Source organism: Phialemonium atrogriseum (genome assembly GCF_030411735.1).
Source record: "Phialemonium atrogriseum strain 8032-3 unplaced genomic scaffold QBC33scaffold_21, whole genome shotgun sequence".
NCBI lineage: Eukaryota > Fungi > Ascomycota > Sordariomycetes > Cephalothecales > Cephalothecaceae > Phialemonium > Phialemonium atrogriseum.
Genome location: NW_026848158.1, coordinates 468,968 through 493,347, shown reverse-complemented (window position 1 = coordinate 493,347; position 24,380 = coordinate 468,968). Strand labels below are relative to the sequence as shown.

The following is a 24,380-nucleotide window of genomic DNA, read 5'->3' as shown; positions in this document are numbered from 1 at the left end:
GCGCCCCCCCCCCCGCCCCCCCCCGCGCCCGCCCCCCCCCCCCCCCCCCCCCCCCCCCCCCGCCCCCCCCCCCCCCCCCCCCCCCCCCCACGGGAAGGGAGTGCAAAGTTAGCTAGCAAGAAGGAAGCCTCTCCTTACCAATGCAGATACGTATTCTTCATGACCGTGCTCGAAGCCGTCAACTCCATGACCTCCTGATGTGACCGGAACGCCTCCCTCGCCTCCTCGACGCACTCAGCGCTGAGGCTGCTCGGTAGGCCCGGCGGCGCGGGCACGGCGCGGTACACCAGCGCCAGGGACGACCGCACCAGCACCTCGTCCGACTTGAGCAGCACGGCGATGGTCATGGCGCCGATGACGCCGAGCTGCTCGGGGCCCCCCCTGCCGGAACCGGAGCCCGAGGTGCCCGCGACGCCCCCGCGCAGGGCCGCCCCGCGGTCGGCGATGTCCTCCAGGCGCCGGGCCAGCAGGCGGGCGCACTCGGCGCGGCGGGCGGGCGGGCCGGCCAGGGCGGCGGGGCTGTAGAGCTGCTCGTAGGCGAGGCCCTGGACCTCTGCGTGGGCGATCCACAGGTCCATGGCCTCGCGCCACTGGTCGGGCATGCCGGTGCGGTGGCCCATGGTGCGCGGGCGGGTGATGTCGTAGTCCTGGATGGCCGAGGCGCGGCCGAGGCGCAGCGCGAGGCCGCGGTCGAGCATGTAGGCGAACCAGAACAGGGCCGGCTTGTTGGCGGCGGCGTCTTCGTCGGCTGTCGCGCCGCTGGGCGGCTGTCGGTGGTAGCCTAGCGTCATGCAGAGCTGGGCGGCTGTCGAGTTGAGCCGCCAGGCTAGGGAGGGCTTGGATACCTCGATGGCGTAGCTTGCCTGCGTTGATGGGGAAAGTAGGGTTAGTTTGTTAAGCTCGAGCGGGGTTGGCTTGTGTGTCAAGCGAATGAGTAGGGGTTTGGGGGAGGGGGAGGAAGCACGCACCCCGAGGAGGAGAGCTTGGATGCTATCAATCCTCGCTGGCAGGAATAGGGGGAGGTTTGCCAGGGCCGTCTTCAAGTTGTCTTGGCAGAGGTGCTGGTAGCTGAGAAACTCGGCGGCGGCGGTCTCGTCCTCCTCCAGGATATGCTTCTCCAGGAGGAGATAGTACAGCCCGCCATTGACGATGATAAAGGTGACGAGGCTGAAGTCCTCCGTGGCGAAGTAGACCTGTCGGCAGTATTTTGTAAAGTCTTCGGTCGTGATGAAGGCGCTGACCATGCAGTAGGTCAAGGGCGGCTCCTCTGCGAATGGTCAGTAGCCAGCGTCGGGTTGTGTTCAATCTCGGGCCAGAAACGGAGGGACAGGCGGGTCGGTATTATACCTTTCATCTCCCGTAGAATCGAAAGCACCACCTGCAGGGGAGGCATGGGGAGTTCTTTGATGCCGCCCCTGGGCATGGATTTTTGATTTGGAAACCTCGCCCACTCGGCCGAGGGCTTCTGTTGCTGCATCCCTACAATTTGCTGCAGCGACGAGAGGGCAGACTTCATCTCGGGACTCAGCTCCCTCAGCGACGTCCTCCCAACTGCGTCCTCGAGGAACTCGCTCGCTAGCGCGGTTTGGACCGTGAGCGACGAGGTCCCCTCGAAGGTCGAGTCGAGCTCGTCGCGGTCCTCATCGTAGGCGGTGCTCGAACCGTCGCCGATGGCCGAGGGGGTGATGGCCGTGGCATCGCTGGGCTCGAAAATGCGGTGCGTGTGGTGCGTGTGGCGCGGGAGCTCGGACGGCCGGTTGTCAAGGGAGGCAGAGAGCTTTCTGAGGAGGTCCTCTATGCCCCTCAGTCGCTCCTCGAAGTGGTCAATCTTCCTCTCGCTGGGCGGGCAACTTGTGAGCTCGGGTCACATAGTCAGCTCGGGTCATGGAAAGCCTCACTATTGGGCGGAGATTAGGACCCTCTGCCGGGCCTCTCGGGTTTTGTGGCCGGCGCCCGCGGAGCTGCATGAGCGATGGGCCGTCCGGCAGTTTGAGCAGGGAAACTCTTTATCGCATCGGATCTGAGGAAGCGCACTCTCGCATTAGCAGATCCAGCCAATGCGAAGGAGGAGCCCTACGCTATATTGCGTTGGCTGCACTACGCTAGATGATCTTGCTTGCCTTCCTTATGCGGCACTGGTCACACTAAAAAAGGGGTCGATATTCAGTTCATACTTCACAGTTCATACTTGAGGCCAAGACAGTGGACTTACAGCTCGCCGGGCTCCACTATCTCCGACTTCACTGGGCTCATCCATGGGATCGAGTCTGCCCCGTTCAATCCTATTTATCCCTCTGCCGGCCCTCCCTGTGCTTTTTGAGTCTGTTCCTGTGGCAGTTACATGCAGATTTATTTGAGTGACAGGAGGAAGAAGGAGTGCAGATGCCAATCCCAGACAGAGGGCTGGAAGCCTTGAACCCCCGGAGTACGTCAGCTGTGGGGCCAGACGGGGCTCCCGGAACCCAAAACACAAGGGTCACGAATCCTGCCGGAGTGGAGACATGGCACGCGTCAGCGGCGGAGTCATTCGCACTCGGCGCCCGCGGACGCCGCGCCAAGACTCCTCGGCCAACGCACGGGCCGTGTGAAAGTTGCTGGAGAGAGCCTCTCTTGCGCTCTTGATGTGCTGGGCCATATAGATATAAAATCAAGGAGTAGCCAATCCTGCATAATGTCCTTAGCCCGAAACAGTACAGTTGGCTATTCCTCGCCTACTCTTTCGTGTGACCGTGCCCCGCATAATGTTGCAGGGAACGAACCACTCAAACCAGCTCACCGATGGCTCTGATGCAGAGAAAGACTCTTGTACGCTGCCGGCCCATGATGGAAAAGATGCGGGAAAGCAGAACAGTTCTGCTTTCAGGAGCTATTTGGTTAGTTAATTCCGCCCGTCTGGCTGGCTTTGCCCTCACCAACAGGACGGCTAACCACGATGATAGCGGGTCTTCACATACAGCGACCGAATCGGCTGGCTCCTGAACTCGGCTGCCTTCATTTGCATGATTGCTGCCGGGGCTCTACTGCCTCTTATGGACCTCATATTTGGAAACTTTGTCACAGTGTTTAACAACTTCACGATCGGAGCCAGCAGCCCGGAGGACTATCGCTCCGACGTCAACAAGTATACGTAAGTCTTCACCGGCCGGCACGATATCTGAGTCGAGGTTCTATCTCTAACCGTGTGTATCCAAATGAAGTCTATGGTTTGTGTATCTGTTCCTGGCCAAGTTTGCCCTCACATATGCTTGGACTGTAAGTCGAAAACCGGTTGAACAACATCTGGCTGCTTCAGCTCACATCAACTCCCTCCCCAGCTTTTGATTTCGACCAATGCCATCCGGACGACCAAAAACCTGAGGGTCGCCTTTCTTCGGCAAGCCCTGCGCCAGGAAGTTGCCTTTTTCGAATCCTCTGAAGCTGGGTCGGTCTCCAGTTCCGTGACAACAAACGGCAATCTCGTCAACCAGGGCATATCCGAGAAGCTTGGCCTGACGATCCAAGCAATCTCGACCTTCTTCGCCGCCTTCGCCGTGGCCTTTGCAGTGCAGTGGAAATTGACCCTCATAACCATCTGTATCGTTCCTGCAATCCTGGTCGTTACGGTGGTCTGTTCGACGATCGACACGATCCAGGAGACCAGCATGCTGGCCATTTACTCCAGGGCTGGACAGTTGGCCGAGGAGGTGTTCTCGAGCATCCGGACAGTCCATGCTTTCTGGGCGTACCCGAAGCTCTCGAGCAAGTACGGGGCGATCCTAGCCGAGGCGCGGGTTATTGGCAACAAGAAATCCCCCAACTACGCCGTCTTGTTCTCCGTCGAGTTCTTCTGCGTCTACAGCGGCTACGGATTAGCCTTTTGGCAAGGCCTCAGGATGTACAACAGTGGAGAGATATCGGAACCGGGGAAGGTAGTCACGTAAGTGTTGGATTCCCAAACCCCGTCGTCGGATGTCAATGCGCTGAGATTGGACCATAGTGTCATCTTCGCGGTTATTGTTGCAGCCCAGGCCCTGAGTCAGGTGGCCCCTCACACCGTGACCATCTCCAAAGCCGCCGCCGCCGCACATGAACTATTCAGAATGATCGATCGCAGGTCCAACATCGACTCCCTGTCCACCGACGGGCTTCGACCCAACGAGTGTCGTGGAGACATCGAATTCCGTGACGTCTCCTTTGCGTACCCTTCGCGTCCCGACGTGCCGGTGCTGAAGGGGCTCAGTCTCCGGGTGCCGGCTGACAAGACGACTGCCATAGTGGGCGCCAGCGGATCCGGTAAAAGCACCATCGTGGGGCTGCTTGAGCGATGGTTCTCGCCGCTGCAGGGCAGTGTCACGCTCGATGGCAAGAAGGTCGACGAGTATAACATCCAGTGGCTACGTACCAGGATCCGCCTCGTGCAGCAGGAACCCGTCCTCTTCAACGGCACTGTCTTCCAGAACGTAGCACACGGCCTGGCGGGAACTCCCATGGCAAAACTTCCCGACGAGGAGAAGCGGAAGCTTGTAGAGGAGGCCTGCAGAGCAGCTTATGCCCAGGAATTTGTTGAGAAACTCCCAAAGGTATGGATGGCAACAACCCCCGTCAAATGCTTGGCCCCTCTTCCCCTAACGACGCTCATTCGTACTAGCGCTACGACACCGAGGTCGGACAGCGGGGAGCAACGCTCTCGGGCGGGCAGAAGCAGCGCCTCGCGATCGCGCGGAGCGTCATATCCAACCCGCGGGTCCTCCTGCTGGACGAGGCGACCAGCGCGCTGGACCCCAACGCCGAGCGCGTCGTGCAGAGGGCGCTCAACAACGTCGCCGTCGGCCGGACCATGGTGGTGATAGCGCACCGCCTGTCGACGATCCGGGACGCCGACAACATCGTCGTCCTCTCGCGCGGCGACGTGGTCGAGCAGGGCGCCCACGACGACCTCATCGCCCAAGGCGGCGTCTACTCCCGCCTCGTGCGCGCGCAGGACCTCGGGCAGGAGAACGACATGTCGGCGGCCCTGGACCAGGCGGAGGAGAAGGAGAAGCTTGCGCTGTCCAAGACCTTGTCTGTCCGTGAAACTCTGGGGGAAGCCGGCGCTGCCCCCGAAGCGCCCGAGAACGCCATAAGCTACAGCTTGCTGAAATGTCTGGCGATTATAATAGGCGAGCAGAGGAGTCTCTGGGGTGTCTCAGGTCTTCTCGCCGTCGGTTGCATCGTTGGCGGTAAGTCAACTCCGGATGGTTGGCATAGCCGGACCCCCATACATGCAACCAGTTAACTACTTACTGACTTCGAAACCTCCAGGAGCTACGTATCCGGTTTTGGCTATCCTCTTCTCCAGGGTCATGGACGCCTTCTCTCTCTCGGGGACCGAGATGATCAAGCAAGGAGACTTCTATTCCCTGATGTTATTCGTTCTCGCCCTTGCAAACCTCGTGGCATACGCGGCGCTGGGCTGGGTGTGCAACGTGATTGCCCAGGAGATCATGCAGTCGTACCGCCACGAGCTCTTCAACAGCATCATGCGCCAGGACATGTCGTTCTTCGACCGGCCCGGCAACACCACGGGGGCGTTGGTATCCCGGCTGTCCACGGAGCCGACCCACCTGCAGGAGCTTCTGTCCATGAACGTAGGCCTGATCCTCATCATCGTCGTCAACGTCATGTCCAGCTGCATCCTGGCCATCGTCACCGGCTGGAAGCTGGGGCTAGTCCTCGTCTTCGGCGCGCTGCCCCTGCTCATGTTCTCCGGCTACCTGCGGATCCGGCTCGAGTTCAAGCTCGACGACGACACGGCCTCACGCTTCGCCGACAGCGCGGGCATCGCGTCCGAGGCGGTCACAGCCGTGCGGACGGTGTCGTCGCTCGCGCTGGAGCGGGACATCATCGGGCGGTTCGAGGAGAGCCTGCGGCGCATCGCGGGGACGTCGGCCGCCGCGCTCGGCTGGACCATGCTCTGGTACTCGCTGAGCCAGTCCGTATCGTTCCTGTGCATGGGCCTCGGGTTCTGGTACGGCGGGCGCCTCATCTCGTTCGGCGAGTACACGGCCGCGCAGTTCTACACCGTCTTCATCGCCGTCGTCTTCTCGGGCGAGGCCGCCGCCATCCTGTTCCAATACTCGACCAGCATCACCAAGGCCCGCGGCGCGGCCAACCACATCTTCCGGCTGCGCGCCGCGGTGCCCCGAGAGATGAGGGACGACGTACCTCCCACCGCCGCCGGGGAGGACGGCGAGGGCGGCAGCCGGCGGCGGCGGCCGGCGCCCGAGGTGGAGTTCCGGGACGTCGAGTTCCACTACCCGCAGCGGCCCGGGGTGCCGGTCCTGAGGGGGGTGAGCACGCGGATCCGGCCGGGCCAGTTCGTCGCGCTCGTCGGGGCCTCGGGCTGCGGCAAGACCACCGCGGTCAGCCTGCTGGAGCGTTTCTACGAGCCGACGTGCGGCGTCGTCGCCGTGGACGGTGCCGACGCCGCGTCGGTGCACCTCGGCCTGCACAGGCGCGGCGTCGCGCTCGTGCAGCAGGAGCCCGTGCTGTACCAGGGCTCCATCCGGGAGAACATCGCTCTTGGCGTCGACGAGGGCGCCGCCGCCGCCGACGACGACGACGACGACGACGACGAGATCATGGAGGCGTGCCGGCAGGCCAACATCGCCGACTTCGTGCTGTCGCTGCCCGAGGGCCTGTCGACGCCGTGCGGGCCGGCGGGCGTGCAGCTGTCGGGCGGGCAGAGGCAGCGGATCGCGATCGCGCGGGCGCTGGCGCGGCGGCCGCGCCTGCTGCTGCTGGACGAGGCGACGTCGAGCCTCGACACCGAATCCGAGAGGGCCGTGCAGGCGGCGCTGGACGCGGCGGCCAGGGCGGAGGGGGGCCCGGGGGGGAGGGCGCGAACCACCGTCGCGGTGGCGCATCGGCTTTCGACGGTCAGGAACGCGGATGCCATCTTTGTGTTCTCGCGGGGCCGGATCGTGGAGGCGGGCACCCACGAGGAGCTGCTGGAGGAGAGGGGGATGTACTACGAGATGTGTCTGGGGCAGTCGCTGGATAGGGCGGCGTAGGATTGCTACAAATCACGGCGTGTTGGGCTGGGGAGAGCGAGGAAGTGTATAAACTTGTATACTACACATATATCTACTACCTTTCCCCTCATCGTATAACTAGATAGACATAGAAAGAGATGATGGGCGACCGCCAAAAAAAGCAGATATCAAAACAATTATGGAGGGCTTCATGCTCGGGAAACCCGGAGAGCTCAAATTAGGTATCTCCACAGACATGATGCGCCAATGGGCGCTAGCAAAGCACCCCTGAATCCTCCCGAGAATCTTACGAGAAAGACCTCACAGGCAACCTGCCAAGTTAAGAGAGACATTCCCTCCCAACAACCAACCGCCAACGCCACGCCATGGCCAAATCAACAGCAGCAGCGGCAGTCATGCCGCCATCCACGCGGCCCCTCAACTTCCTGGTGGGCGCCATCTTCATCGTCCTGACCGCGGCGTCGGCCTGGCTGGTGCGCATCGAGCCGGCTCTCAACGACGTCCCTGTCGACTTCCAGCAGCGCGTCGACGCGGCGCGCCTGGAGGACGGCACCCCGCTGAAGACGGCGTACACGGGCGTGCCCGGGCTCGACTACGTGCTGTCCTTCCTGGTCGTCGCGTTCGCGTCCGGACCCCTGCGCCTGGACGACGGGTTCAAGCTCCTGCAGATCCACTTCCTCGTGAACTTCTCCAGCGTGGTGTTCATCTGGAATGTGGAGGCTTGTCGGAAGCGAAATGCTCGCAGGGTGATCAGGTTGTGAGTTTTATGGCTATTGGCGCCCGCCCGCCCCCCTGGTTCTAGAGAGAAGAAGGCTGATAGACGAGGATTCGACAACTAGCACGATGCTGTGGGCCCTCGCCTACCAGATTCTAGGCGGCGCCCCGATCGTGGCGCTCTACTACTTCGTGTTCGTCCGGAGCTCGGGCAAGGGGGACTACCTCGCCTCAGGCAGGGAGGTCCACCCCTGTTTCGCAAAGGCGATCCTGCCCTCGGTGGTGCTCGTGTACTGCGTCCCCACCATCGCCATGTACCTTCCCTGGGCCAACGCCGACCTGACGCAGAACCTGATCGCCTTCTGGCAAGCCGCGCCCCCGCTGGTCAACGTCTCCATGTGGATCCTCTCGCTCGTGCTCGGGCCGTCGTCGTCGTCGTCGGGGCGGCGGCCCACCCCCTCGACTGGTGCGGATCTCAAGCACCTCAACCGCATCTACCTCGCCGCGTTCGCCATCTCGGCGGCCGCGCACGTTGGCACAGCGTACGTCTGCCTCGCCTCGGCGGACCCGCGCCTGTCGCTGGGCTACGTCTTCCTGCCCAGCCGCGACAGGTGGATGGCCAGCACCACGTCCGGCCTGCACTGGATCTTCCAGTGGGACGCCTGGTTCATCTTTGCCTCGTCGCTTGCCAGCTGTTGGGTCGCTGTGTGGGATGTGCAGCGGGGCCTGGGGGGTTCGGGGCTCGCGGGGCCGGTGACGGCGTTGGTGGTCATTGGGCTCGGGGCGGTTGTGGTCGGTCCCGGTGCCGCGATGGCTGCTGTTTGGCACTGGAGAGAGAAGAAGATGGTGCTTATTGAGCAACGGTTTCGAGGGAAGCCGAAGACTGGATGAGCTGCAGGTTATGCTCCTGTGACGGCTCATTGATGATGATCTGCTGATGGTACACATGCCGTGTATATAGAGATTGGAACATGTGTACACTTATTTCCATGTTGACATGACGCCTAATGGCTGATGTGTTTGGGTAGATCTGGTCAATCTATCCTGTATCTTTTAACTTTTTTGTCTTTCGAGTTCTGCCACCAAGTTCTCAATCTTTCCACGCCGTGGGTCATCGGCCGCTTGATCCCACTCCCTCTCCATCCAATCCCCCAGTCCCTTCTCAGATGTCTCACCGTCAAGCAAAGACAGCACAGCCTGAATCATTCCCAGAGCCTCACTCCTCGAGAGTCCCGAAGCAAGGCCAAAGTGAAACCGCCTAGCGAGTTCGCTTCCACCCACGAACTCCGCGAGGTCCTCCCTCCCCTTCAGCCTCAGACTCTCCGCTAAAAACCTGTCGTCCGTACTGATCCCTGCAGACCCACCATACAGGCTGCCCATGTCGGCGGTGACCAGAGAAGGCCCGAAGGCCTCGCACGCCGGGAAGAGGCGTGCAAACTGCCAGTCGATGACGGCGGTGATGTCGTGGTTCTCGTCGACGAGCAGGTGGTCTCCCTTGTCGTCGACGTGCTTGAGGAAGAACCCGCCGGTGGACGCGGCGGCCGAGGCCAGGGCGGAGGCGGCCCGGTTCTTGAGCAGTCTGTAGAAGAGGAATGCCTCCCTGGGGTATTCCGGGTGGAGCTGGCCGTCGGCGATTAGGTCAAGGTGGAGGTCTGCGATGGAGGTGAAGTATTCGAGCGGATCGGCGAACGGCCCGTGTTTTCCGAGTGACAGGAACCGGTCGCTCGCGATGGCGGCCTCTTTGGTTTTCTCGCCATGTGGAAGAAGGGAGGAGGCTTGCTTGCCGGGGAGGTGGCTGATTGCGATGAGAATGTTGGCGAGTTGGTCGTAAACATGCGACTTTTGCTCAGCCGTTGCTTGATAAACGTCAAAGGGCTGGCCCGGCATGGCATCCTCAACTATATAGCTTACCCCGACCAAGTTTTCAGGGTCAGAGGAAAGCCCGAATCCGTGACCTCTGGGAGCAGGCACGCCGAGATCCTCCAACAACTTGAGAGTTGCGTACTCGCTCTCGACTAGGTAGTCAATGAGGTCTTGAGGAATGTCGCTAAAAGCCGTGGTCCGAGGAATTCGAGCAAGCCACTTGACTCCATCGTCGAAGACAATCCAGGAGTGATGATTTGCGCAGCCCATGATGGCGCCGCTTCCGAGGTGCTTCCCGGGAATTAACTTGCCGGCCGTTCCGTTGCGGAGAGAGCTAGCTACGCGGACTAGCTCGGGGGCATCGACCCGGGCAAGAAGGGCATCGACCTCATCATTGATACTCTTCTCCCAGGCGGCATCGTCAAGCTTGGTTCTCGTTAATGGATGTGGTAACCTGGGTCATACGGAGCAGGAATTCCGGTTACTTACCAGGGAAGTGGATGGGCATTTGTGGTGCCGAGAGAGTATATGGACAGCACATAGATGGCTTAGACAGGTTGGGCAGCTCCGGCCGCGGACGCTTGACCGATCGCAGTTCGAGTGGGAGCAAGTGGCGAAACGAGGAACTTTCGGTGCAGGCACCGAACGACTGAGTGGCGTCTCCCCCAGCGACGCTTGGCAAAGGTCGGCTAGTCGAGCATCGTTTGCCCACCTGATTAGACTGGCTCGCCGCCATTCTTGCCAGTCGGGCATAGTGCCTTCAAAGGTGGCCACAAGACCTCGGAAGACGTCGATAGCCTCGTCTTCTGTCAGCCCCAATCCCGTCCCTGGGCCGAAGACGAGTCGTCGCATCTCATCCGATTCGAAGTAGCAGTGCGACGCTCCACGACTCTGCAACTTTCGGCCCAGGGCTCTATCCTCTTCACTCAGCCCTGTGTTGCCGCCGAAGAGATCGGTGGTGTTTGCAGACACAAGCGAAGGGCCAAAAGCCTCATATGCCGGGACCGCCCTCGCGGAACTCCAGTCAATGATGCCGGTGATTCGAAAGTCATCGTCGACAAGAATATGGTCTCCCTTGTCATCAGCATGTTTCAGGAAAAGGGGCCCCGAGTTGAGGTCCTGCCATTATTCGAACCAAGGACCGGCCGTGGCCTGCTCTGCCAGGAAATTGAAAATCAGGTACGCGTCGATGGGATAAAGGGAGAAGAGTTGGCCATCGGTGATGAGGTCGAGATATGTGTTGGCCCAGGAGCTGTAGAAGCCTCTCGCATCTTCAAAGGGACCTATGCAAAGCAGCGTCCCAATCCTATCGCTCGCAATGGGGCCGACTTCGATTGCCCCATCTGCCTCAAACTTGAACGATCCAATCTTGTCGAGAGGATGTTTGCCCAAGGTGCAGAGCACATCAGCCCATTGGCCCAGCACCTTTGACTTTTGCCTCTCCGAGGCTGCCCACGGGTCGAAAGGCTGGCCAGGTAGTTTGTCAATAATCATGTACGCGACACCTACCTCACTCCGCGGATCGCCACGCAGCCCGTACTCGTGGAGTCGCGGCGTGGGTACGTCAAGAGACTCCAACCATCGGAGAGTCGCACACTCACTGACGATGATCTGATTGCTGAGTTCATCGTCGAAAGACGTGTGCCTCTCTCGGAGGATTCGAACCAGCCAGACAGTCCCATCCTCAAACATTAGCTGGAGATGGATATGCATGCCGCCCATTTGACGGCGTCCCAGAGTATCTTCGTCATCTAGATGGCAGTCCAGGCCGCCGGAAAGCTCCTTTGCGTGCCGTAGAAGGGCCGCGTGGCTAGTCTTCTTACTGAGGGCGACCAACTCTTCTGTCTAGGCTGCTAGCCAGGCATCGTCATCGAGGGGGGTCCTTTCTTATATCCTAATTTCAGATCAGTGGCTCCATACACAGACGTGGGTATCTTACCTTGCAGATATGCAATGATGACCCAATGTGTGTTGCGCAGGACATGGACTTGCACTCCTCGCAACCACCAACATCTATGGCGGCAGCCTTTGGGTATCCCGCAATGGCGCAGTTCCAGAAGCGCATTGTGGAAATGCAGACCCGTCAAGCAGTAGAGAGGGTGGGAAGCAGCCTACGATATGCACAAATACATCAAGTGAGTGGGTCGGTCAAAATAAATAGGTAAGTGCCGTGCAGCTTCGAGGCGGCCGGGTGTCCCTATTGTCAACGAGGAGGGGTAGGTGTTTGGGGCCGTTGTGGTGGGGTTGAGGGTGCTGGGATCGCAAGCTTAGATATCTGGTGAATCGACTGTCAAACCTGCTTGTTGAGAAAATGCGGACTTCATATACCGTCAACGGCATTGTCATCATAGCTCCAGAATTATTTCTGCCACTCTCGTTGGATATTGCCGGAAAGGGAAGGTTTTGGTTCTTGACGTCGACTCTTGACGCGGTATCTCTTTGGTAAACTCGGGAGTAAAAGGAGAGAATGTTTCTATGCTTTCATGTGGCTACTGATCGTCAAGAGTCCCGTCTCTAACCTCTCTCGTGGCAACATATCTTATCTGCACGACAGTGCCATTCTCCTGCAAGCGCTGTATATGATATAGAGGTACAATAAGACTAACCTCGTGCCCCGTCGATGGGCAACTTCAAGGTCAGACAGTGTCAGAAATGGTTCGTACTGTCAACCAACGTCCCGCCCGTCTCCGGCCCCACCTTAGCCACGCCACACGCCGCCATTTCCCAATGTTGAAATGAAGACTGCAACAAATCTTCGCCTTTCGGAAATCCAACGCAGCGAAAGCGGGAGAAGCTGACCTTCATTCAAACAAGCCCGACGTGGGGTCCACGATCCGCTCACCCGCGTCACGATGCAGCTGAAGCGCCAGCGACCGCCACCCGCCGCCTCGGAAGGCGACGACGGGAGGGGGACGACCCCATCCAAGCGGCCCCGACTCTCGCGGCCCCCGATCGGGCGGAGGGCGGGACCGGACCTCCTCTCCGCGCTATCCGACGAGCTGCTGGTGCGCATCCTCTCGCTCCTGTCCCTGCCGCACCTGCTGGCCGTCGCGCCCGTCTCGCGCCGCCTCCACTCCCTCGCCGCCGACTCGCAGCTGTGGAAGGCCCTGTACTACGCCCGCTTCGTGCTGCCGCGCGCCATGAGGATACCGGGGTTTAGGGCCGCCCGCGACGCCAGCAGCGGGGGGGGAGGAGGAGCCGTGGGCGGCGGCGCGAGTGGCGGCCATAAGCTGCACTACTCAGGCCGGCGGGCGCTGTGGGCGGACGGGCGCAGGGGAGGATTGGTGGCGCGCGAGTCTGCAGGCGGCCAGGGGGGAGAGGGCCTCTGGGGTCGGGATGCGCAGCATGATAGGGTCAACTGGAAGCGGCAGTACAAGCTCCGGCACAATTGGGCGAGGGGGAAATGCGCGGTGGAAGAGCTCAGGATAGGCGGCGAAACGGCCGACGCGCACGAGGGCCGCAAGATGCTCGTCAAGGTCGTCGAGGGCGTGGCCATCACGGCCGACAGGGCGTCGGGGCTGCGCGCTTGGGACTTGAAGACGCGCGAGATCCTGGCGCACGCCAGCCTCGGTAACAGCGGGGGCGGGGAGGATTCGGCGCCGAGCTGCCTGGCCATTGATGACAGGGAACTCGACGATATGGCCATCAGCATTGCGGTTGGCTTTCTGGACGGCAGCTTTGGAGTCTGGCGACTAGACATTAAGGGAGGCCAACTTGAACGGCAGTATCGGCACCGGAAATCCATGAACGGCGAGATAATCGGGATGGCGTTCTCGTACCCCTATCTACTTACGGCAACTGAGTCGGTTCTCGTCTCTCTATATACCTTCGAAATACCGGGCGACGGGCTTGATGGCGGACCGGACTTGGGAGAGGGCACCCAGCGCGGACCCAGGCAGCGGTCAGAAAAGGCGCTTCCAGAGAGTCTCGGCGGTGTGGAGGGACCCAAAACTGACAAGGAGAGCACGTCCCAGACAGGGGAAGATGTGTTGCCCGCACCATATCTATTAACATCTCTCGAGTCGCGTACCTCACGACCACCTCTGGCCCTGTCGATACGGAAAACCGGCACTACGACAACTATTGCCTCCATCGCCTACACCTTCTCAACGCGCCAAGGCTGGTCGATTGGCTTGCAAGACCTACACATCAAGCACCGCTCGACAAAGCTCAAGGCAGCCCCCGATATCACAACCACCCGACTCGCATATACGACTCCGATTGACTCCGGGTTGTCACCATCCTACAGGAACCCATCACCACCAGCAACGCCTCCCCGCCGACACGGCCAAACACCGGTCAACCCCGACTCGTCACGAACATCCCCATCATCATCACCTTCTACATCACCACAACCACTACCCACACCCACACCCACACCCACCCCAACCAACCGCAGCGAGCCCGGCCCCACAAACCTCTGCTACACGCACCCGTACCTCCTGGCCACCCTCCCGGACAACACGCTCGTCCTGCACCTCTGCACCTCGACGGCCTCGTCGCTCAACGTCTCGCCGGGGATCCGGCTGTGGGGCCACACCTCGGGCATCAGCGACGCCGAGATCACGGCCCGCGGCAAGGCCGTCAGCGTCAGCTCGCGCGGCGAGGAGATGCGCGTCTGGGAGCTCGAGGGCGGGCGAAGTGCCGCTGGGTCGGGAGGCGGCGGCGGTGGCGATGGTGGTGTTGGGGCGGGCCGGAGCGTCGAGATCAGGCCCGGTGGTGGTGGCTACCAGTCGTCTTCGCCGCTGACACGCGCCGACGATGGCGGGGGCGAGGCGGGGGATGGCTATGGCTATGGATATGGCTGGGATGAGAGGCGGAACTGGGTCGGGTTTGACGACGAGATGGTGATTGTGCTGAAGGAGAGGAAGGGCGGGGGGGAGAGTTTGATGGTTTACGACTTTACGTAGGCCAGGAGAGGCATCCATCCAGCTTATTAAAATCTTACGAGCCCTGGCCTCTACGGAGGTTTTGCGGCTCTATATTCACAGTACCGATCAGTCTACGGGTTGCTATGGATGAAGTGCGCATCTGCAAGGTAGGGGCCATTGGGGAAAACCTGCTTGTCCTGGCTCTCTACGAGCCACCCAGCTCGCAGGGCACCCCACTCCTCTCGGCGGAGGCGAGTTTCAATCTGCGAGGCGACAAGCCAAGGCCCCAAAGCAGGGTATTGAGAAAAGAAAGTGAAAGACCACGGGAAGAATCGATCAGTTCCTCCGAGACCCCGATATTCCGTCCCCACACGACTAGGTGACGACGAAAGGGCACGGGGGCACACCTTAGTCCCCGTGCCGGTCGTTGCAAATCGCGTGACGGGGGCGAAGGCGGTTGTGTCTTGGATTTGGGTGGGGGGCCTCAAGGAGAAACAGGTCGCAGGACTGCGTGGGTGGTCTCAGACCGTAAAACTAACCGCCGACACGGAAGAAAGTTGTTGGAAGGTTCCATTGAGGTGGTGGGGATAGCGGGGATGTTTCACGTTTTCGAGAGCGCGAGAGAGGGGGCGAAACTCATGTCGATATACGGGCGTTTGATATAGGGACGTAAATGTGCAGCTCGACTGCCGTTTGTATCTCGATGTAACTCCTGTCGAAAAACAGCAACGCTGCACTGTCAGCTGTCAGGTACCCGCCAGCCCGATCTGCGGAGCGACTGGAGCCTTGCGTCGATCTTCGTCCAACGGGCAGGGAGGCGATGCGGGAGGAATGCCTATGGGCCCCAATCCTTCGCAGCTGCCGTCGGGGAAGCGGCCTATTTTGCGACGGCCTGTTCGCAAAGTGTGGAAGTGATTGAGGGATGAATTTGTTTGCTTGCGTCGCGATCTCCCTTTCCACTCTTCTTTTTGGCCCCTCTTATCCCGGAAGGAATGCGCCTCGCCCAAAGACGTCCTCAATTCAGGAAGATCTACGGATATGTACTGTACCTCGTGGATATCGGATTGTCTGATTTGGCGCCTTGTGAACACCGATCATCGGCGACACGCCCTGCGCAGGTCGGTTGGTTAATTCCCCCGCAGTAGTGGGCCACAACAGCCAACAGTTATGCTGCCTTGCTGCGTTGGCGCCATCTGCAAGTACGGATGGCAGGGCGTGCTGGATGAGAATGGCCAATGGCTCCTCCTGGACCAACTTGGGACTGGAGTAACACCAACATATGCGCAATCAAGAGATCCAGGAATGCGCCTTGTAATTCCAGTATAATATTGATGGGAATACCCCTTCTACTTCCCCGATACAAATCCTTTCTCAACAGAGAAAGCAGCACAGAGAGCCCCGTCTGCCCCAACAGGCGCGGCATGTGTGTCACATGTCATAATTGTCCGCTAGCAGGTGGTACCTAAGGTACTTACGTGGTGAAGTTGCGACTTTTGTCGGCCAATATTGGCCTCCACTGACTGCGGAATGGATACTTTCCAGTTGTTTTCATTACGTAGGAAGATAGACAAGTCTCCAACTTCGCATTGAGTCGGCCCAAATGGTGATCCATATTGATTCCTTCGTGGGACCACCAAGAACGTTAGTTGTCGAGCCAGACCCTTAGCTTGGTGCCGTTGGCAACTGGCGCGCCGGGCCGTGTGAATCGGCAGAGATGGCGGTGAGGCGGGCCCGTGACGTCGAGAGACACGGCTCCGATGTCCGTCCGGCACAGTCGCTGCAAGGGATGATCAATCAGCACCGGTCGGGTGCTGTTGGTAGATGTTGCTTTCATCATAGTTACACGGCATCAAAATTGATCCTGCGTTATCCCTGGGGCCGAAAGTCTTAGGCAGCACCATGATTCCAATTGAGTCGCAATGGCGTCAATTCATCTTGGAGCTAACGGGGTTAAGGGTTGCCTTCAAGAAAGGGAGCGGTGACCAACCTAGCTTTGCTTGGGGAAATCCTCTACGATAAGAGTTCTCCTGGGTTGGGGGAGAAGGGGGTGTCATGGTGGCCACTATGGTGGGCACTATGGCCCGCCCACCTGACCTGCAAGGCGACCCTCCTTTCCTTGGTGCGCAACTTTGGAAAGTTACAAGGGAGGTACTTCGTGTACACGCAATCTGCTTTTCTCTATGCGGCACTAGTCGCTCTTGAGTCTGGATATCTTCACACGCCCTTGAAATGGCCGACTCCAAGTGTTATCTCTGGCCTCACTTTGCACTTTATAAACCGAGAGAGTGGATGCTAGAGATCTGCCCTTTCGAATCCCAGTGATGCCTTTGTAGCACTGCCGCAATTCGTGGCACAGATTGGGATTGATGGACCTTACCTAGAAGGTGGAGCGGAGGGTGGCCTGGAAAAGGGGTCCCTGACTAAACCAGCTATAACAAACACGCCACTGTAGGTAGTAGACCACCTACATATAATCCTGCTCATCCATATTGTCAAACGGCCAATGTGCCAGCACCTCAGCCCTCTCATCCTCGGAGCTCGTTTTAACCAACGAGTCCGCCTTCAACGCCCGACACCTCGCCATCGCCTCCTCGTACTGCTCCACTGGTACCCAGCCCTCGGGACCACACCCAATGAGGTCCCGACACACCTCCATCTGCCCGTCCGCCTCGTCCTGCTCCTCCTGCAGCCGCATCGTCACGCAGACGTCCTCCGGCCCAAAGGCGATCGGACACGGAGGCGGCTGCGAAACCGGAACCGGTCCACGGCGGTGGCCCGCGACGGCGGCCCAGTGTCCCGCCGCCCGGATCAGGTCGGCCTTGAGCGGCAACGTCTCGCCCTCCCAGGGATCGCCGGCGCGGCGGAAGAGGCGGCGGCGGAGCATGCCGACGGGGTCGGTCAGCGCCGCGTAGTGCGGCTTGTTCTGCCGCTCCGTCTCCGAGACGTAGTGGTGGTGGAGTCGTCGGCGACGGAATAGCTCCATCTCCTTTGCCTGCTGCGTTTCGTCCAGCTCGGCGAAGTCGTTGGGCAGTGTGGGCGGCGCCATGGATCGCGAGACCGGGTCGTCATAGTTCTGCAGCTTCTGGGGGATGCCGACGAGGAGGAACAAGGGCAGGATCGACGTGTGCTGCCAGTCGATTATGCTGGATATCTTGATCTCGCGCGATTTGGAGATGATGATGTTGTTGGGCTGTAAGTCGGGGTGGCGGGTCTTGAAAACCCGAAGATTTGGGTCCTCTGGGACGAGGAAGCGAGAAATGGCGAGATAACGGTGGATGTTTTCGATTGTGATCAGACGGCATTTGTTTCTGGTATCCATACGCTTCTCTCCGCACCCGCTGAAACGGCTGCAATGGCTGTCCAAATTGCTGTAGGAAGGCAATCTCCTTCGCACCGACAACGAGCGCCATTTCAGGGGTGAGGTCTACACTTTGCTAGTCACAGGCAGTTGCAGTGACTAGAGAGCTGACTTACAAGGTCCTCGATCCACAGTCAACTTGGACCGCCTGCCATACCACAAGGGGACGTTTGTATCTGGACCAATGCAGAAGCGTCCATCTGGTACTGCTGCATTGCCCGTGACAGGAGTGCATAAGGCCATACAATCAAGGTCACTCGTATAATATAGGCTTCCACCAGCAGGCAAGGTGATAGAAAAAAGCTTTGACTCGAGCTCGACAAGCTGCCGAACGACGACAGCCATATCGGCCTCTGACAGGTCAAACCAGACGTCGCCTAGGTTCATGCCCCGAATAAATTCCAGGAAAATGTACTCGGTGCCTGCCGAGTTGTCAGCTGAAGCGGAATATCCAAGAATCTTAGGAATCGGTAGGCCATGAGCACGAAGGAAGTCCATCGTGGCCACTTCACTCGCCACAGCAAAGTACTTGGGAACGATAATGGCGTATGGAATGCGCCCCACACACTGAAAACCATCGCGCATGGTAATGAGAAAGGTACGATTAAACCCTCCCTCGGCCAGCATTCTGTCAGCGCCGCTCGACCGGCTGCTTGGAAAAGCGGCTGCTTGGAAAAGAGGCCGCTTTCTGGTTGACAGCGGCCGCAGCAAGTCGTTTCAGCTCATCGATGTTGAAGACCCCTCTGCGTTCTGCGTGGCGGAGACTATCGTTATATCTAAAGGAGCTGATTAGATGTCGCGTGCAAAATGTTATTTATATACACGTAATGATCTGGAGCTTACATCCACCGCCCCGAGGTATATTCGAAGAGGGCACCATTTTGCGGCATTGCATGGGACGAATGCTGCCGAGGCAGTGCTGGGCGTCCGAAAGCAGTGCGAACGCAGGACCATCGATATGTTTGCCATGTTTGGGTTGTCCATTTGGAGCCAAGAGTTCGTCCTGGCATAACAGTACATGTCGGCATCCGTGGTAAGCCAGATACGAAAGTTGGCTGAGAGGATGGAAGTGCAGTTGAAGTCAGTGTACAGATACAGCCAATAGAATCCCTTTCAACAGTGCATCGTTAGCACTCATAGTTGTGACTTTGAGCTACCTAGGTACCTAAGTACCTCTAGTCTCTTATCGATACTGGTAGAAGAGGGAGAATGGCCAGGCTAAACCTGAAATGGATATGGTGTTTCAATTCCGGAATTATTCGCCCACACCCAAGTTCAATTCCATCACCGTTTTCTCCCCTTTGCAAAGTTTCGTCCTTCCTCTGGCGGCTTTGTTGTTATGAGTCACACCTTTTTTTCCGGGGCTCACGATTCCCACAGAGTCCATTTTCTCAAACCACGTCTGCGGCGTGCACAAGGATTGCCTTTGTCTGCCTGGCCAGGCTCTGTTCCAATTGGCCAATTCACGTTCCACACTTTCTTTAATCCACATGGTTCCAGGTGGCATTGCTGGATTGCAGCATCGCCGGACAAGTCAGCCTCCACGAACCCAGAGCCTGCTCTCCCGTCTCGACACGTAGAGCACCCCCATTTGGGTTATTCAGAGTCAATCCGCCCTCGTGCGTCGGGGAAGGCTCAATTGTGGTCAATTGAGCCAACACTGCTGCGGTAGCTAGCCGATCGCAGCAGAGATTTAACCAGTGCGAAACATTTTCCTCCTTCCTTTTGCTGTGTGTTCTTCCCAGCATTGCGGCGCCCGGGGTCTCCCCTGTTGGCCATAGCTTCTCCTCAGGACTAACGACTGGACAATGTTAGAAGTAGGCGCTCTAAGAATAACGCTGGCATGCAGACCCGTTCAGCCGTAGCTGCCCATTCTACACGAATCGATACGCCTTTGTCAGACAAAGAGGCTACAATTTTGTGGCCTAGCCAAGGGCTCTTCGAGACGCCACGATTATCCAGCCCCAACGGCCAACGGCCAACGGCCAACAGTCTCACAAAGTATCGCAAGGCAGATGGAGTAGTGCTCTAGCTGGCGTCCAACCCATTTCATGTCGGCCTTTTAGGCTTTGGCGTGAGGAGAATGCTAGAGGCGTCAGCCCCGAAAGTCAATCGCAATCCCCCCTGCATTGGTGATGCCTGGGCCCCGTTCTCTTGCGCAGACGAGGAATAGGTTCCGGACAAATCATCGCTCAGGATTCCCAACGCCTAGATATCCTCTGTGGCACACGCTACGGCCCCAACAAACTCAGCTTCGATGCTCAATAGTTTGGATGCCCGCTGTAACAGATTTGCCCTGTCGATAACGTACACTCCCATCACTGAGATGAGCGAGATGGATCGCTAGTATTGCCGGCCTGCCATGCCCATTTTCCAGCGAATACCACCCCACTCATCATCTCATGTGCCATTGTTCTCCCTCAGCCTGCCAGTTACCTACTTGGCTGCCTACCCAAGTTGTGTATTGCCTGTCCCAGCTCAATTGGCCTCGCACGACACAAGATGCCTCGCATCTTTCAGCCTAGAGGTAGCCATGCCATCAGGCGAAAGGGAGGGTTACATGTCCTAGCCATTGGTCGCTTGCCATGCCTCACCTTTCTCACCTCAGCCTCTGTCCCCTAACGCCGACCGGCTCATTCCGATGCAATCCAGTGCCAGCCACAAATGTACTCAATTCGGACTCTCAAGGCCTCATTTTTGGCTTTGAGGTTCCCCCCTGTACTCATCAAGCGATGATTACCTCCAGGTTGGGTGCTAGGCAAAAGGTTATACCGCAGTACGAGCTCAGGCACCAGGCTCCGTACAGATGCCACAGATGCAGGTTTTGTTCTGCGTCGTGGTACACATGTGGTACTGCGATAACAGAAGACTGATGCGTGACAACCTGGACGGCGAAGGGGCACAGACCAACTGCCGAAAGCTTGGTTGTTTGAGGCCACTTGACAGTTGGCAGTGGAAGCACATTCCAGGGTTGGGTTGTTTGAGAAAATACCCACAAGTACCTGGCGTTGGGCATGAGTACATGTCACGCCATTGCCTGGCCCCCAGTCTTGTTTTCGCCTAACCGACAAGGGTTGGTCAGGTGCAAGCCCTCTGATTGGCTGGCTAGCCTCCAATGGGCTTGGAGGGGTGTGACTCAAATCGCTGGATGACTCCTCCCATTTGCAGGGAGGGTGCAGGGGAATCATCCCCAGACTCTGCACGCCCCTGCCCCTCCCCATCCAGGAGCCAGGACGCGACGATTGTGTGGGTAGCTTTGGCTTCGACCAGGGTTGCCATTCGCCATCAGCCAAGTACGGATCCGTACCTTCCACACTCATTACCTTCAGGTATCTGAGGTGTCAAACCTACCAGATAACCTCAGTACCAGTGGCAATAAGGAAAAGGTACCTATAGATGGAAAAGCACAGAGGAGAGAAGAAAGACGCAGAAGGAGGAGAAGAGAGATGGAGGACGCGTCAGTTATGCAGGCAGTGTGACCTTCAACCGTCCATATCCTGGGGGCCTGGGGGCGAATGACGTGCGGTTTTGCGCCGGGACAGTCAGTCCTCCTGGGCATATGGGCATGGGTGTGGGTTGTGTACACTGGACGTACCTACATCAGCGAGTGTTAAGGTAAGGTTGTGTGCCTTCCAACTCTCCCAGTCAGGCCGCCGCGAAAGTCAAAGTCATCCCTAATCCGCCTCTCGCCCACCCATCAATCCTGGCCACTCGTGCCTGCTGATTGACTCTCCTGCTGTCCCCTTTTCAGTACCACCCCGAACTTCCTTTCCCATCTCGCCCATCGCCCAACTCTCCATCCCTTTCTTCCCTCTTCCTTATCCTTTCTTCTCTTCCTCTCATTCATTTCGAGACTGGCCCTCAATTCAGTGCTGGCAATTGTCAATTCTGTTGTCCCATCTGTCACCTCCTGTTTCCGGAGGGGTTGCTACGCCACATCTAACCTTCGATCGCCTTCGATTGAGGGAGCCTGACCTCCGACGTCCGACCCCTCTCGCCAAACTTGCTGACAATAGCATCCCACCTGCTCCATTGTTGGCCCACCCCGCGCTAAAACAATACATCAGTCACCAAATCAATGGTGGATCAATATCAAGGCCAACAATTGTCGGCTTGTCGCATTCGGTGCCATTCATCAGGCAGACCTATTAACGCCCCAAACAATTAGGCGACAAAGGGAGAAAGGAAACCTGCCTTGGAGCTGCCCGACTACTTCTACCAATTCCCCATCTCCAATTCGACCCAATCCTCCTCCCCCGCAACAACAAACCGATCACATCTCTTTTGCGACTCGGACTCCGCCAGCACCTCTATCTCCGAGACCTCCATCAATCTTCCTATCTCCATCGCCCCCCAACTTTGCAAGCCTTCGAAAACGTTGGTTAGCAGCAGGCACGGGGTTTAATCGCATTTAACGTTGGCCCACTGCGTCGTCAGTCGCCCTCAATTGATGCTGCTGCCTGCGCTTCGCCACTCCGCGCAACCGCAAACACGTCAGTCACAAACACCTGTGGCTGACAAACCAATCCCATCCACGCCTCTGTACCAGCACAACACTCCGTTTGCAATGGCAACTCAATTCCAACCCTCCGCATCGTCCTCTTCTCGCTTTCCTCAAACTCCCACAAAGGACAACAGCAACAACAACCACAAGGATATGCCATCAACCCCCGCTGCCCCGTCAATGGCCGCCGAGTCGAAGAAGGCGTTGGACATCAGCAACTTGATGTCGCCACCCGAGCCGGTCCTCTACGAGAATTTCAATCCAGCATCCTCATCAGTCTCTGGCACGATGCAGCGGCCGACGACAGAGAAGCGCCAAGTGCCAAATCCTCCCCTCTCGCCACCCATCTCGCCCTTCACCAAGACAAGCAACAATATCAGCCCCGAGCCGACATTGACTGCGCCCGTCAAGGACCCAATTCTCTATCCAACCTCAGACGTCGCACCGAGCCCGCCCAACCCTCTCTTCAGTCCGAGCGAGTCCTCCTTCCACAGCGACACACAGAGGTTGGTTGACGAGCATCTCGCGGCACGACCCGCGGCACTCTTCAATCGGGGAGCGACGCCACCCCAGAGGGAGGAATACGAGCTAGCGCTGTTCTTCCAGTCGGAGGTCCTGAAGAAGTTCATGGCCAGCCCTCAGGGATGGCTGCGCAAGGAACGCGAGCTCTTGGCTGCCGACAGGAAGACCCTGGCTGGCCGCGGCCCCTCCAGACTCGCCCCAATCCTCGCAGCAAGGCCGTTGGCCTCGAGGCCGCAACCCATTCGGAACCATGCCACTAAGGTTCAGAAGCCAGAGAGGCCCAAGCAACCGAAGCAGCCGAAGCAGCCGAAGCAAACCGTGCGGCAGGCTCGGACAACGCCACCAGGAGCGGTTCGATCCACCATCCGTGTGAGCACCACGCCTGATGAGCCGCGAGCTCGAACTGTGGCGCCCAATCGAGAGGATAAGGATTTCGACTCGTTGCCGGACTACTCCCCGCCCATCTCGTCGCTCCCCAACAAAGCGAACAGCCTGAAGGTTGAATGGAAGGGCAATCCGCTCGACCTGAGCAAGGACCCCAACGCCTGGCGTCTCCATGCCGATGAGATTGCCCTGGCTGCGAGCCTGCGGTTGGATTGCGCTACATACCTGACCAGCAAGCGGCGCATCTTCATCCGCCGCCTCGAGTGCGCAAGAATGCCCAAAGATTTCCGGAAGACTGATGCCCAACAGGCGTGCAAGATTGATGTCAACAAGGCATCGAAGCTCTGGACCGCGTTCGAGAAGGTTGGCTGGTTGGACCTCCACTGGATGGGCAGGCACCTCAAGGCCATGTAGCCCACACACACCCTAAGCACCCAGTTCCCACCGTTCACCAACGGTCGGCCACCTCTCTGCTCACGACCTTGACGGAACTGGACATGAGATTGGATGGATGATCAATGACTCGGCGTTTTCCTCTCTACTCCCTGTTCTATCCCCTTTGCATGGTTCGGCGGCATCAATTGGGCACGGATGAATTCGGTTTTCGGTCACCATCGCCATCAGATTGGCCATGATACCCACCCCCCACTTTGCCTTCCCTTTGTCATTTGGTCGATGGTTTTCCCTTTTCCCCGGTCACGTCTTGGCATCACATCACGGATTACGACACATTTCCCATTCCTCGAACTCCAGCATTTGGGGGGTTCTCATTCCAATATCAATGATACCCGGGGTGTGACGCAACGCAGCGCAATACATCACCGATCCCCACCCACCGTCTAGATAGGTGGGAAGAGAGGATACTCTTGCCCAGCGAACTTTTGTCACTCCACTCAGCGTTTTTTTTTTTTTTCCCGGTCCTATTTCCACCCTCGCATTCTATCCTGTTAATTGGTTGATGGTCGGTCTCGATGGGTTGGTTTTCTGGTTTTCCGCCCTTCAATGCCCTGTTGGGCTTCTTGGCACATGGGCGCTGGCTATTTGGGTTGGCCGGCCGGATCTTTTCTCTTAATCCTGTCACTGGGACCCCTGCATGTAAGGTCGGCGTTGAGATGTTCCCCCTCCTGCTTCGCATGACGAGCAGTGAGAGA

The 24,380-nt window shown here is 58.5% G+C and overlaps 7 protein-coding genes across 7 annotated transcripts in view; 4 read left to right on the top strand and 3 right to left on the bottom strand.

Annotated features, from left to right (window-relative positions):
- QBC33DRAFT_496451 (uncharacterized protein) overlaps positions 1 to 2,583 on the bottom strand; it is a 3,543-nt gene extending 960 nt beyond the window's left edge. Inside the window, exons 1-6 of the mRNA XM_060425574.1 lie at positions 2,213 to 2,583; positions 2,121 to 2,144; positions 1,899 to 2,020; positions 1,348 to 1,838; positions 969 to 1,267; positions 139 to 863 (exon numbers count right to left, since the gene is read on the bottom strand). Of these exons, the coding sequence (XP_060281297.1) occupies positions 139 to 863; positions 969 to 1,267; positions 1,348 to 1,838; positions 1,899 to 2,020; positions 2,121 to 2,144; positions 2,213 to 2,257 (1,706 nt within the window). The 5' untranslated portion in view covers positions 2,258 to 2,583. The remainder of the gene's footprint in view (positions 1 to 138; positions 864 to 968; positions 1,268 to 1,347; positions 1,839 to 1,898; positions 2,021 to 2,120; positions 2,145 to 2,212) is intronic.
- QBC33DRAFT_594051 (P-loop containing nucleoside triphosphate hydrolase protein) lies at positions 2,384 to 7,470 on the top strand. Its single transcript, XM_060431770.1, has 7 exons — positions 2,384 to 2,873; positions 2,940 to 3,127; positions 3,198 to 3,252; positions 3,315 to 3,916; positions 3,977 to 4,559; positions 4,628 to 5,198; positions 5,281 to 7,470. Exons 1-7 carry the CDS (start codon positions 2,742 to 2,744, stop codon positions 7,029 to 7,031), a joined length of 3,882 nt encoding a protein of 1,293 aa, XP_060281296.1. The 5' UTR covers positions 2,384 to 2,741; the 3' UTR covers positions 7,032 to 7,470.
- On the top strand, positions 7,232 to 8,699 carry QBC33DRAFT_181096 (uncharacterized protein). The gene is made up of 2 exons (XM_060422446.1): positions 7,232 to 7,770; positions 7,853 to 8,699. Exons 1-2 carry the CDS (start codon positions 7,379 to 7,381, stop codon positions 8,616 to 8,618), a joined length of 1,158 nt encoding a protein of 385 aa, XP_060281295.1. The 5' UTR covers positions 7,232 to 7,378; the 3' UTR covers positions 8,619 to 8,699.
- Positions 8,700 to 8,780: 81 nt separating this feature from the next.
- On the bottom strand, positions 8,781 to 11,655 carry QBC33DRAFT_561365 (methylglyoxal reductase (NADPH-dependent); the record flags this gene model as incomplete). Its single annotated transcript, XM_060430129.1, has 4 exons — positions 8,781 to 10,016; positions 10,080 to 10,660; positions 10,733 to 11,435; positions 11,530 to 11,655. The coding sequence occupies 4 exons, from the start codon at positions 11,653 to 11,655 to the stop codon at positions 8,781 to 8,783; spliced, it is 2,646 nt and encodes an 881-aa protein (XP_060281294.1).
- Positions 11,656 to 12,442: 787 nt separating this feature from the next.
- On the top strand, positions 12,443 to 14,500 carry QBC33DRAFT_561364 (uncharacterized protein; the record flags this gene model as incomplete). Its single annotated transcript, XM_060430128.1, has 1 exon — positions 12,443 to 14,500. The coding sequence occupies one exon, from the start codon at positions 12,443 to 12,445 to the stop codon at positions 14,498 to 14,500; it is 2,058 nt and encodes a 685-aa protein (XP_060281293.1).
- A 2,425-nt stretch (positions 14,501 to 16,925) lies between these two features.
- QBC33DRAFT_517279 (uncharacterized protein) lies at positions 16,926 to 18,317 on the bottom strand (the record flags this gene model as incomplete). Its single annotated transcript, XM_060426181.1, has 4 exons — positions 16,926 to 17,672; positions 17,797 to 17,885; positions 17,936 to 17,995; positions 18,065 to 18,317. The coding sequence occupies 4 exons, from the start codon at positions 18,315 to 18,317 to the stop codon at positions 16,926 to 16,928; spliced, it is 1,149 nt and encodes a 382-aa protein (XP_060281292.1).
- Positions 18,318 to 22,076: 3,759 nt separating this feature from the next.
- On the top strand, positions 22,077 to 23,732 carry QBC33DRAFT_180913 (uncharacterized protein). Its single transcript, XM_060422445.1, has one exon. The coding sequence runs from the start codon at positions 22,270 to 22,272 to the stop codon at positions 23,641 to 23,643; it is 1,374 nt and encodes a 457-aa protein (XP_060281291.1). The 5' UTR covers positions 22,077 to 22,269; the 3' UTR covers positions 23,644 to 23,732.
- The last annotated feature ends 648 nt before the right edge of the window (positions 23,733 to 24,380 follow it).